Below are 14,423 nucleotides of genomic sequence, written 5' to 3' on the forward strand. Positions count from 1 at the left end.
AAAATTTAGAACTGAATCCTTAATAATATTTTTCACTTTGGAGCTCTAAAGCGAAAATAGAAAATGGGAGGCTGAAAAAAATACATAATGACAGCAATATGACTTACAGAAGGATTCTTACAAATGAAAGTGTTCTCATCATGCAAAGGAAAAACAGCTGTATATAGTTTATGGAGTTATTTGCATATCTGTGAACAAACAGCTTTACAGTTCTGTGGAAGGATTTATTGAAAGCCCTTTTCTAGTGATCCAAAGGACTTCCAGTATTCTTGAAACTTTGAACAAACTTTGAAACTTTCAGACAATCCATTTGTAGCTGGGTGATACAGTACTGATGTTCTATGTTTGATTCCATTCCTCTTCAGGAATGCCTGGAACTGTTCAGCTATAAATTGTAGGTCTTGATACTCACTGATATGGAACACCTGTTCTCACAAAGAATTCTAATACATTTTGATATGCATGTTGAAGTCATTGGAAATATCTCTGGCCAGTTTGAACTTGCATCCATCACAACTAAAAATGATGCGCCCATAAATGATCCCGCAAAGTCATATGAATTATTTGCCACGTCAAGGCACACCATTTACACAGGTGATGTACTATTTTTGCCATCTTTTGGAGATATTAATAGCCTAAACAACTCATTGCAAGGTGTTCAATTTGTTGGTCTAGTCCTGGTCATCAAGCAAAATTACAAGCTAGTGTTTTCATCTTTACTACTCCAAAACGTTAGTCCTCCACTTGAGCTTGGTCCCCACATAATGCTGCCACTGTCAAGTGTAAATTCTTCATGGCACTGATAACACTCCATAAACTGAGATTTTTACTGGGTATTTGAGCCCTTCTGGATTACTGTGTGGACGTTAGTGTTGGATCTTTTGTAGTTTCTTTAAATCATCTCAGCTGGGATGGGAAGGCTCTCTGTGAGAGAAAACATGTCAAAGGAATCCCAGTCTGATCTGGATTTCTCATGATGTTTAACTACAGAGGTAAAATAAGATATCTATGTGTTTGCATGACTATGTCCTTTTGAATTTTATTTTGTATTTGTAGCCCAAGGAACAAAGCCCAACACTGCATTTGAGCACCTGCTGTAAGCAGAATCCCTTTTTGTGGATTGAAGGTAGACAATAATGGTGGATGCTCAGTAATGGTGAACTCTCTCCTATACAAGTGCTAGTTGAAAAGTTTAACTTCCGAAAGCAAACTCAGGGCTTCCTGTCTATTTGTTCATAATGCTTCTCTGCAGTTGTGAATAAGCATGATGCAAAAGCTATCAAGTTTTCACTGCCACCTTTCATGAGAGGTGACAGAACCACATCAGTGCCTTATGGTGAAGCATCACAAGCCCATTTCATTGATAAATGTGGGTTATAATTTGTGAGCATCATGTCATCACAATTTTCTTTGCTTCTACAAAAGTTTGTTCATACTGTTTTGTTCATTGCCAGCCCTCCCCAGTTGTTGTAAAGTGTTCAAGAGGTATAACACAGTGATTAAATTTAGCAAATCCTAAAAAGCATCATAACTGTAACGTTAACATGCTCTGAAGCATTAATGACTGCTTGAATTTTCTCTTCATACTTGTGTGAACCATATGTGTCAATGTGTGACTGTGATGCATTAATGCTAGGATAAAAAAAAAACTCATTTACTGTGTCATGCTCAAAAACTATAGTCCACCAATCTCTGCAGAATCACTATGAGATTTTGTAGACGTACTTCATCTTTCTGTCTGTGACGGTGTTGTCATTGGAATAGCACTGGGTATCTGGACATCCTTGCAGCACTTGATCCAAAACTACATCCAAAACAAATATGTTATAATACAGATGGAAAAGAAAGAGGATTCCAAGGTATTTCCCACCATAAATACACATACTATATATACTGTATTTTTGGTGAGAAACGCCCTGGAATCTTCTTCCATTTCCATTTGTAAATAAAACTGCTAGATCTGTTTTGCTGAAATGTTGTCCTCCAACAAGGTTAACAAAAATGTCTTTAACCCTGGGCAGATGATATTCCTTGATCTGTAATAAAGGTTGTTCTCAGGTTATGACCCTAATTGGGACTGGAATTTCTATTGCTAAGTGAAGCAATAGTCAAATGAAACATCACATGATCGTGCTGCTTAGTGACAGTTGTGATTGTTAAGTGAGGACTGCACAGTCATTAGGCAAGGTCCTCACACTTCTCCTGCCTTGCGCAAACTGCCTCTGCTTCAACTCCCCCCACCCACCTATCTCCCCCCCCATCTCTGCTTTTTTGGCCACCCAGCACAGCATGGCCACGATGAAGAGGCCATTGTATTTCACTGCTGCCACCTACCTACCACGCTCCCCATCACTGCTGCCCCCAGCTGACCTTCATTGTCTTCTACACCTCCCTTCCCCTCTGCTGGGCTCACCTGCTGAAGCGGGGCAGGCCCACCAGGAGCCTGGTGACTGGGAAGATGGTGGCAAGATGGTGGCGAGGGGTGGAACAGTGGAGGCAAGCAGTCTGTGCAGGGCAGGAGAACATGACCACAGGATGCTGCGATGGTCATAAATGTGGGTCAGTCACCAAGTGCCTAAATTTTGATCACATGACCTTGGGGATGCTGCAACGGTTGCTAAGTGCGAGGACCAGTTGTAAGTCCATTTTTTCAGCACTATCATACATTTGAATGGTCACTGAATGAATGGATGTAATCTGAGGACTACCTGTAGTGCATTAATGGTAACTTTAAAATCAGCACAGATCCTGATAGTTTCATTCTGGAACCACAGATAGTCCATGAGCTCCATTCAGCTTTTGACATTCCTTCAGTTTTCATCCAGTCCATTTCAGTTTCTACCTTTTTGTGTATGGTATACAGAATTGGATGTGCTTTGTGAAACTTGGATGTGGAATTCTCCTATAATAGTGTTTTATCTTTCATATTTCTGAGTGTGCTGATGCCATCTTTGAACACAGGTGCAGCACAGGTCTCTGTAATAGAAAGTATAACATTCATGATGTTGCTGGAAATTCAGCCCAGAGGGAGTTCCTTCAGCCAATCAATTACAAATCATTTTTAAAGCCATGGTTTCTTGAATGCACTATAGTAATTTGTTCACACATAACTCTAAGCCACAAATGGCTTAGGAGTGGGCAGCCCATGGGTAGATTCCTCCTTGAGCCCCCAAAAGTTGGAAAGCTATGATGTGGTCTCTGACTTCTCTGACACTGCTGCCCCCTGATATAACCCATAAACCTTCACTGCTGGGCTTATGGTATAGGCTAAGAGTCTATTTGGGAGTCAGATGGTATACAAATACTGTAAAAAAATAAGCCAAAACCAAGCACCACCATTATGGATTGGATTTGAGTATCTGTATTTTTAACTGTAGCAACTGTTATGAAACAGATAAAATATCTGAGATGACTAGTACAAACTGAGCACAAAATTTTGCCAAGAAACAATGAAGAGCAAACTCTTGGCACTTTCATGACATTGCATGTCTTTTAACAATTAATCTTGAATGGCTGATCTGACACTTATTAACAGTTCTTATTAATATGTTCCTCTGGTAATGTCAAATCCTAGTGTAATTATTTCTAAAAAGTCATTTATAATATTTCATTTTAATAGAGCTATGATTTTTCTTTTGTCTGTTCTGTGTCCCAGATATTAACATTTATGAATCAAACAGCCAGATGAAAGATTCTGTGTCATGTAGAATAAGATCCTTTCTTTATGGCTCAGAATGACCAATGTTCAAAAACTGTCATGACAGAACAGATTAAAGGACTGTAAAGGACTGTAAAGGATAGCAGAAGTATATTTGCTTGCCAAAGTTCTCTCTGTTCCTGCTCACTGAAGGTGGAAGTGCAAGGAACTCTATTTCAAATGAAGGTAAAACATAGCCTAAGTATGCCCTGCATTAACTTCTTGCTTAAACAAAGTTAGCTGTGCAGTTTGGCCTTCTGTAGTGCACTCAAACATTGTCACTGAAGCTGATGCAGACCTGTTTATACATTATACCAATCATAATGTCATTTTTAAATTAGCATATTTGATGAACAAAACCATATTGATTTATAACCATGGTTTACAATTTGCAATGTTGAGTGAATCAAGCTGCAGTTTACTTAATAAACTAGTTCAACAAACCATAGCTTAGTGTGATTTATGAATCAAGTCATGATTTGAATTTCTGGCTGACATATCTAAGTTTCAGTTTACTATGATCCTTTGTGAAATAATAAATGTTATGTGGTATATCAGCAATGGACTGAGATGGAGAGATCCAAATTCAGTTCTGAACTTGATAATTGAGATCACTGGGAAACTTTGGACTTATCACTACTCTCAGTCCATTCAACTCACCAGTTGGTTATTGTGAGGATAAATTGAAGAGAGATCCCAATAGAAGTTGTCTGGAAAGGTCAGATATAAATGAAATGGAATATTATTAGTAAGTACAATATTAAATTCAGATACAGCCTAATGCTGCAATGACACAAAAAATTAAACATTTCCAACTGAAGGAAATTAAGAAGACAGAGCCCCCAAATAATAAAGCATAATCTTGCTTTTAATGATCCAAATTTTTTGAATGGTGTCAGTATGCATATAAACAAGGGAGATCTGGTTGGCATTGTAGTTATAGTTTACAAATCCTTCACCAAAGATTCCTGACCAAACCAGAGCTCTCATGGATTGGAGCTGGGTACAGAATAGGAAATAAAGAATAGGAATGAACAATTTTCAACTGGAGAGATGTTTAGAATGGAGTCTCTCAGGATTCATGTTGGGAACAATATTTTTTTAATTGTTCATAAATGGTTAGGGGTAATAAAGATGGGTACGGTGAAGAGCTCAAAAATAATCTCTCCACACTAGTTGAATTAATCTTAAAATGGGGAATGCTATTCAATATAAACAAATGGAAATGTTGCAGATTAGACAGAGACATAAAAGAAATCCAAATTACATATGTCATAACTGCACTTTTGTAGACAGTGACTGATCGGGAAAGGATTTTAAGAGGTATGATGGATGTTGCTGCTGTTAAAAGCAACAAGAACTTAAATCATCTGGAATAGAATAATTCTACGAAGTGACAGCACTTGGTATACAGTGTACAGTTCCAGTCACTCCATCACAGACCAGTAAAAGTCAGTGTTAGAAAACTAAAACACCTCCCCTCTCAGGAAAGGCTGCCACTTCTGGAAAAAAATTAGCTGGGAGCAAAGGCAGATGGGGGGAGAAATATATGAACTCACAGTACTGTATATTGGGAACTAGATAGAAATTATACTCTCTCTCTTACAGAAGGAGGGATCCCTCTTTAAAACTAAATGTGGAAGTCAGGAGTGATAAAAGGCTGTGTCTATTTAAAACATATCAACTTTGGAATTCACTGCTACCAGATATGAGGATCGCCACAAATTTTAAGGGGACAACTTGATGAAGAATTGAGCCATCAATGGTTACAAGTCTTAATTACTGTCAGGTAATATCCTTTACATACCAGGTGCTTGGGAGAATTATCACTCTTCTATCTATACTTGTGAGCTTCCTGATACATCTAATTGGTCCTGTGTGACACTAAATGCTGGACTAGACTGCTCTTTAGCCCACAGCAGCAGGACTCTTTTTACATTCTTAATCTCAAGCATTAGGGATTGACTTAAGGTTGGATGTTCTGCCAGAAAAGGCCCTGGAATGCAGACAATAGAGTACTTGCCAGTTTTGACAAGCAGCAATACAAATTTTGGGTGAAGCACAAAATATTTGGACATTAATATTTTTTTAAGTTCCAAGAAACTTCTTGAAAAACTCACTAGACTCTATCTACTTGCCAACAGATACTTTGGAAATCCTATCTGCAGTACTTAGTAACGTGCTTGTAAATTAAATCAGGTTAATAATTCTCATGTTCATACATGAATATTAAGTTATTCATAAGTACTTGAGTTTTGGTTAAAATCTAATTTGAATTCGAGTACAACACATAAACTGCCTTGTTGGAATAATACTTTGCTTCCTGCAGAACTGGCTGAGGAGGCACTCAGGAGTGTGGGCCTCCTTTGTTACTCAAGAAGGATATCCATGAGCTTTCCTCTGCTATAGTTACACTGCTAGTCCTTGTGATAAGACTGAACAGAGATAATTTGTGAGCACATTACCCCATTGGATGGAGAGACAGAGAGAGGGACAAAGCGGGGGGAGAGGGAATTCTATGCCCAGCTGGTATGAGCCACTAGGAAAATTGTGTTAGTTATACACTATCACTTCAACTGATAGAACAGTTTGATGAGCATGATGCATTTCATTTCTACCAAATCAATTATTACAGTGTAATTATGTCTGAGCTTGGTTCTTTTCTTGCAAACGTTTCATTACCCAGCTAGGTAACATCTTCAGTGCTAAAATGGGATGGGATTTGCTCTGAATTTATGTGCTGTGGCCTGCCTTGCCAGTGCTGGTAAAGATGGAGGTTTTGTTTTGCTCCTCTGGTAGTTTATTTATTTTATTTATTTTCAGACTTGTATGCCGCCCATCTCCCCCAACAGGAGACTCTGGGCGGCTCACAATAATAAAAAAGAAGAAAAAACACAGGTCTCTCCAGACATGGATACAATCTATAAATAATTAAAAAACATACATTAAAAATGCCCTAAAACCGCCTATGATTTTAGCCCTAAAAAAACTGTAAGATGCTGGGGGGGGGGCAACCCATCACCCCACCAGCCATCTCCACAGGTGCGGGCCCCCTCTGGTCCCCAGGCCTTCTGGCAGAGCCAGGATTTGATCCCTTTCCTGAAGGCCATGAGGGAGGGGGCACACCGCACCTCAGGAGGCAGGATGTTCCATAGGACGGGCACTACAGCAGAAAAGGCTCTCTGCCTAGACCCACCAATCGAAATTCCTTGACTAGTGGGGTCTGCAACCTGCCTCTTCTGCTGGACCGAGTGGGGCGGGCTGAAATGACCGGGGCGAGGCGGTTCCTCTTTGGCATCTCTGTAGCACACAAACCAACAAAATCACTCCAAAATACCCTAAGTAAACCAAAAGACCCAGTAGCCCAAGAAGAAAAAGCAGGAGTCATCTACAACATGCAGTGTAAGGACTGTAACAAACACTACATAGGACAGACAGGCAGAAGACTAGCAGAACGCATCCACGAGCACCAGCTAGCAGTCAGAAGACATGATGAAAATTCCTTAATCTCACAACACATGGACAGACTGACCATAGCTTTAACTGGGAAACTGTCAGCATTTTAGACCAAGCTAAATCCAAATATGCAAGAGAATTCTTGGAAACCTGGTATTCAGACCAGGCAGCAATTAACAGACACATAGAGATTAACAGCATCTACATACTATTCAAAAGAGACAAAAGACCAGAAGATCACCTCACCAGCAATCAATCACCAGCAATCATCACCCAGATAAGCAAAGGTTACCACCAGGCACACAATCAAGCAGCAAACATATGCTAATCAAAGAACTACCAGAGGAGCAAAACAACCCCCCTCCACCGCCACCAGCACTGGCAAGGCAGGCCACAGCACATAAATACAGAGCAAACCCCATCCCATTTTAGCACTGAAGATGTTACCTAGCCAGGTAATGAAACATTTGTAAGAAAAGAACCAAGCTCAGAGGACCCCAAGGACTCCACAGTTGAACCTGAGCTACACATATTCACCTCTGTTGGTAATTATGTCTGAGTATGAGGAAAAAAATAGTGATACTTACATTTCATCTTTAGCTGGTATAAATTTTCCTCCATTTTATTTACTAAATATAAGGCAAATAAAATCAGATGTAACTAATTTAGGGGGGGGGAAATCCCCAATTAAAAATTTTCTGGAAATCCCACAGCACCGTTTCCTTTATTTCTCATGTTGATAGCCAAAACAGAACACGAGGAAGCTACGAGATATGGCTGAGTTCTGAAGCTTCACGTTATACAATCCCTAAGATAGGGAATGTCAAAACAGTCCGATGTAGATGGAGTTTGCTCAGTATGCATGGCATAGTGAAGTAAAACAGGACACTGGTCTGGAGAAGAATTGACTAAAGGAAGACACAAGTAATGTTTGTCTGCTTTTAAAGAACATAATTCCCTAGTTGGGGCTCAAAGGCCCTGCCTGCTACATAATATAGAAACAGAAATCCATCAGGCACCAAGTTGGAGAAAGCTATTATAGAGACAATTGTTTTCATGTTCTCTGCTATATCTCATAGCTTCCTCAATTTAAATTCCTCACTTTTGCTGTACACCACCCAGAGTTGCTTTGTGTGATATAGGCGGCTATAGAACTGTGACATAATTGTCATTAGCAATTATTAAGCACTTTTTTTGAAAAAAAGAAAATTATGATCTATAATACATTGCCTCTTCTAAATAAACTCTCTTCACCCAATGTTTTTGGATTTTTACCCCTGCTACTCCCATGATTCTGATATTAAAGCAGAGGTTCTCATGTTTGTTTTTAGAAGCTGTTTTATAGAAGATTTTAGACGTATATGCTGAAGAGTTCGTTTAGGGCTTCATGGACCAAAACGTCTTGTGCATTGCTTTCAGTGGCAAAGGTCAAGTTGGCCATTGGTCACAGCTCTGTTCCTTAGTTAACAGTTCTGTCTCTGCCTTGAAGAGACCCAACTGACAGTGAAGGAAGTTCTCTGCTCTCCCCCGCCCACTTCGCCTTCCAGTTTAAGGAGCCTGCGGCTGCCTTCTGAAAGAAAGAAGGATGGCGGGGGAGAAGCCGCGCCCTCTGCTGCGGGGTTACAAACCAAGTAAAGCAACCCCAAGTCTTTCTCGGTCTTCCGGAGAAATAGGATGGGGGGGGGGGGTTAGAGATAAGTTGGGATGGGACTATGGATGCGACAGGACTTGCGCCGTTCAGCGCTTAGGCAAGTGGCCCCGCTTCAGGAGGATCTCGGTCTTGGAGCGGGATGCAGCCTCTGGACTGGCCATTTCGGGAGCCCGAGCCTGCCGGCGCCTTCTACCCTGAGTTGCTCAAGAGGCCCTGAGGCGCCGGCGCCCGCCCCCCTTCTCCCCTGCTTCGCGGAAGAGGTGCTCCACCTCCACCCATCCGCCCTCCCCTCCAGCTCCTGCTTTTATTTCGCCCCCCGCGTCTTCAGGCACAGCCTGGAGCTCTTCGCTTTTTTCCGCGAGAAGGAACCGGGCGGGCGCCGACATGAGCGCCAAGTTGCGCTCGGGATTCTACCTGGGAAAGAAGTCCGTACTGTTGCTGGCGCTGCTTCTGGCTGCCTTGCTTCTGGCTCTTCTGGTGCTGGCGATCCTCTACGGACGTTGCGCGCGGGACCTGAAGAAATCCGGCCAGTTGCTGCCAGTCGCGCCGACGACGCCCTGGGCCAACGCCAGCGCGGAGCCCGCAACGCGGCTACTAGGGCCGTGGGACCAGCAACGCTTGCCCCGGCACGTAATGCCGATCCACTACTCGCTGCTGCTCTGGCCCCACCTGGCGCCCGGCCTCCCCGAGCCCCGCACGTACTCGGGACAGGTGAATATTACGGTGCGGTGCCGCGAAGCCACCTCCACGGTGCTCCTGCACAGCGCCGATCTGACTTACCAGGGCGCCTCAGTGTGGGGCCCTCTGGGCGACGCGCCCGCCAACAGCACCCGCGGCGTCCCGCTGGCCGAGCTGTGGGAGGCCCTTGAGAACCAGTACCTGGTGCTGGAGCTGCTGGAGACCCTGAGCGCGGGCGCCCTCTATGAGCTGAGGCTCGCCTTCCAGGGGAAGATCCAGTCGGAGCTGATCTTCTCCGGGCTCTTCTTGAACACCTACGAGGACGAAGGCGAGAGCAGGTAGGTCCTGCTCCCAAGGATGTGGCTTGCTTAGACCCTGAGCCGACAGGGGTCTTCACAGGGCTGGTGAGAACGAGCTGCCTTGAATCCTGTCTGGGAAAGAAAGGCAGGATGTGAGTCTAACCCAATGTTTCTCAACCTTGACAACTTTAAGATCTGTGGACGTCAACTCCCAGATTCCCCAGCCAGCATGGGGAATTCTGGCAGCTGAAGTCCGCACATCTTAAAGTTGCCAAGGCCACCATACCATAATCATCAGAGAGATTAATTAATTAATCATGGAGATAAATACCAATTTCTTTAAGAAAAAGGATGCTCTCTTCTAAAACAGAGTAAAATGAACTTCTGTGACAATGCATCCAGCCAGTTGACCTAGACTATAACCTGTTTTTAAATTATAAAGGGTATTATGTAACACTTCTGTGATCAACTGATACTCCCAGAAGTTGCCCAAGGCCTTTCATAGCTGCACTATTGACTACTTCATGCTCCTTCCTGGGGAATAGGGCAAGGGATGGGACAGTGGTGCAACTTGATCATTCAGACCCTGAATTTAATGAATGTATGGTCCGGGCCAGCTGTGCAGCTTCTGCTGTGAAGTATCCAATTTTATTGTGGGTTGGGGAGCTGTTTGACAAATCTTATTAAAGTAAAGGAAAAAAAAATGGGCATGCCTGAATTTGCTTTTTAAATCAGCAGAATCCTGTCAGCACTTCTCTAGGTAAAAAAGTAGAAGATCATCAAAAAGATCACTAGTATTATAGACGTGGGGCAATTTTTGAAACAGTCTCTAAATTTCCAGTGGGAAAGGCACATAAAAGAGACTTTGATGACTCTCTTACCCTTGTGTAGTTGCAGGGCTGTGCCAGTAGGATGAAAGGTGAGTGTCTCAGCTCTCTTCTCCCTGAGGTCCTCTGCTTTTTGCACCCTGCTGCCCCCACCTTTCTGTCTTAAGGTTGCTGCTTGGTGATTTCTATTGCCATCACCTATCAGTCATGTGGATGTCTACTAGATGTCTTCTCACTTAACCCTGGCATGAGACAGGCAGGGATTTCACAGGCTATGCCCTTACTGAAAAATAAAGCAAAAATACAGAAAAATAAAGTGGATAAAAATGAAATAAATTCTGTGGCCTCCCGGTCTGTAGCATAAGGCATGTGACAGAGAAACATCATTCTTACAAATGATAAACAAAATTACTTTATTAAAAAAGGAGGAAGGAATGTAAAAATACTTTGTGTTGTTGTAAGGATCACATGCAAAAACAGGGTTGGAGGAAACAAACTTGTAAGGCTGCTAACATCACAGATAACATTTCAAAATAATCTTCCATAGAATGTTACAAAGGAGAAGATAGGTTTGGGGAAAAACACAGGCTGGGATAGATCTGTTCCCAGTAAAGGAGTCTACAATGAATAGCAACACTTTGCAAGATCCATCAAAAACATGAAGTCAAGATGTTTGCTATTTATTTGCACAAAGCGAGCATTCTTTTTATTTGAAAACTTGTTGATGTTAAAATGAATTGGTTTTCTTTTTTGATAATGCCCTTGACAATGCATGTTGTTTTGTACTTCTGAGCAAGTGAGGCTTAAGGTCAAATTCACTCCTTACTTGGCAGTGCAATATGTTTGTTGTCCAAATAGCAGGGAGTTTTGAAACATGCTAATAACTACTGCACTCTTCCCCCATCCTGGCACTCTCCAACTTGTGTGCAGCTGGTTATTCTTTCTTGGAATTGTCATCTGACACATCTGGAGAACACTAGGCTGGGCCGGGGTCACCCTTTACTTCCTTGAACAAAGAGAAATTGTGAACTATTATAGGTGGGGCTCATATATTCTGCTAAGTAGTGATTTATTGAGCATGGTGTGTTGACTAATCTACAATTGACTGGATTCCCATACAGTGTTAATATATAAACTAGAGATGGGTAACTTTTTTGCAGCCAAGAGTAATACAGGTACTCCTCACTTAACAACTGCCCTGTTTAGTGACTGAAGTTATGATGGTGCTGAAAAAGTAACTTTATGACCAGTCCGCTCACTTATGACCATCACAGCATCCCCACTGTCATGTGAATCTCAGTTTGGGTGCTTCTCAACCAGCAGCTGCTTACGATCATTGCAGCATTCTGCAGTGATGTGATCACCATTTGTAACCTTCACAGCCAGCTTCCAACAAGCAGAGTCAATGGAGAAGCTGGCAGTAAAATCCCAAGTTGCGGTCATGTGATGTTATGCTTCACAACCATGTCCCTTAGCAGTGGAGTTGCTGGTCCCAGTTGTGGTAGTCAAGCAAGGACTACCTGTACTAACAATTTTTTTGTGAGGCTGGGGACCACAGTGTGGATCAAATCATATTGCACATGTGAATGGGAGTTGATGTTTTGAAGGAACTTGTGGGGGTTCCTTTTTTAAAGAAAGAGAGAGAGAACAAGCCTGTTGTTCTGGGCCTACACTATAGTTGTTATGATGTATCCCACATCAAGATAGTGGGAAATTGTGCCATTACTTTTTAACAGTCATGGTCGGGGAGGGGGGGGCCTCCAGGGCTGCAGCTTACCCACTCCTGTCATAAATCTTGGTTTACAAAGTACACTGTCTGGGTTTATACAAAATGTTACACTAAAACACAGCACAGGGGTCTCCAACTTGGGGCCAATAAGCATGATACTGTAGACATTATAGCTGTTCTGAAGAGAGCTTGGCCATGTAAAACAGTGTAATTTCATCCATGAAATTGCCATGCTTTACTATGTAAAGCTTGAGAACTCCAGATAAAGACAAGTATCTTCCCAAATGTGAAATTGTCAGACAGCTCATTAAGATACTTTTAGAACTGGGTAAGCTTGAGCTACAACAGGAACCGTAAGGGATGGAATCTATTGTGAGGGAAAGATAAAGAAATAAAGTTACAAACTTTTCCCCAACCCCCCCCCCGCCCTCTTGCTCCCCCACTTGCATATGTAAAATGGGACCAGCCCCAGGCTGCTGCATGACCCAAGAACAATCATATTTCCACTGCCCCTAAAGCCCTTTTAATCCTATCCCGGCAAAAACAATGAGGAAGCCCTCATCTGTCCGCCTAAAGATTTGTCCGGGGGCAGCCTCCATGCGGAAGCTTTGTTAATAAGGTGAGAAACCGCGGGCATTCCACTCGAGTCAGGCGCGCACACCGGCTTATCTCAGCGTTCCATCCTCCTTAACAAGGGTACCCTTAGCTCGGCTGTTGCAAAGGCGCGGCTTTTGTTTTACAGTAGAAAAATATTTTTTTCTTCGTTTAACACCTGTCTCACTTCCCCAAAACTCACTCACGAATCAGATCCCTTAGATTCCCCGCCTCTCAACCCCAAAGAATCTCTGCCTTTCTATTGTTCGGGGTCCCTCTTTCTTGGAAAGCAGGCACTTAACGATCGCTGAATAGAGAGCTGGTAATTTAATTTCTCCTCGGTGCTGTGCTCCTTCCTTCGGCGAATTTCCATGACATCTATATCCATAAAGCTGTATATATCTATTATTTATGACTAAAGAGAAAGTAAAAACAAGAATGAAGAACAGGGGCATGCTTAAAAGTCTCTGCATGTATTTTCCAATCGTTGTCCTTAACTGTACATTTTCCCACTTTCTGTATTGGAGTTAAGATTGAAAAGTGAGGATTTTGACCTAAACAAAACAAATAGCTATATTTACCCTGGTTCCATATGCTTTAAAGCACCTCAGCTTTCCATCCACCTAAAGCAGTGTTGTCCAAACTTGGCCACTTTAAGATGAGTGGACTTCAACTCCCAGAATTCCCCAGCCAGCATGGCTGGCTGGGGAATTCTGGGAGTTGAAGTCCACTCATCTTAAAGTGGCCAAGTTTGGACAACACTGACCTAAGGTGAAGTAGCATTTCTGAAACGAGGAAGAACTCTTCATTTTTTAGAAGAATTTTTTTCTCAAGCCAGGGATAACAAATGTGCTTTGAAAAGTAGCACTCATAGTGCCAGATGCAACTGCATGTCCTTTGCATGATACGATGTTTCAGCAAGCTGGATGATGACTTCCTGGAGATTTTATTTGTATAATGTTTCACGTCATCTACCACTAAAGTCTTCAAAATTATGGAGCGTATATATGCTCCACAATTTTGAAGATATTAATGGTAGATGGCATGAAATTTAGTATGGAACCATGGTCATTTATTTGGGTGATAAATTATACTTGAAGTGGCAAGTTGAGGGAGATTGGTGTGCTCCCATCTCCAACATGGAACAAAATAGGCTGAAGTTGAATCCTGTCAGGGTAGATGTACTGTTTGTCCACCAGTGCTTTCCATCAGCTCCGGTGTTATCTCTGGACAGGCAGAAAGGGATGCAGGCAGGCCCTGCCGCTGAAGGAAAGGTTTGTGATGTGGGGGTCCTTCTGAATTCATAGCTTCTGATATAACAGGTAGAAGCCTATATAGAAGGGCCTTAGGCTGGTGTACAAGTTGTAACCTTACCTGCTTCCCATCACGGGGTTATATTAAAGCCATATTGTGGGCCCTGCATTGGTTACAATTATCTTACCTTTATAGTTTTGACGTATAGTTTTGTTTATAGTCTTGACCTATAAACTGT

At 42.3% G+C, this 14,423-nt stretch overlaps 1 protein-coding gene across 1 annotated transcript in view; it reads left to right on the top strand.

Moving 5' to 3' along the window:
• The first annotated feature begins 8,846 nt into the window (after positions 1–8,846).
• LVRN (laeverin) overlaps positions 8,847–14,423 on the top strand; it is a 36,329-nt gene continuing 30,752 nt past the window's right edge. Inside the window, exon 1 of the mRNA XM_007437585.3 lies at positions 8,847–9,820. Coding sequence (XP_007437647.1) covers positions 9,189–9,820 — 632 coding nt within the window. The 5' untranslated portion in view covers positions 8,847–9,188. The remainder of the gene's footprint in view (positions 9,821–14,423) is intronic.

Source organism: Python bivittatus, unplaced genomic scaffold (assembly GCF_059951505.1).
Source record: "Python bivittatus isolate LINGU-HERP-01145 unplaced genomic scaffold, Pbiv_v1 ctg000850_np1212, whole genome shotgun sequence".
In the NCBI taxonomy this organism is placed as follows: domain Eukaryota; kingdom Metazoa; phylum Chordata; class Lepidosauria; order Squamata; family Pythonidae; genus Python; species Python bivittatus.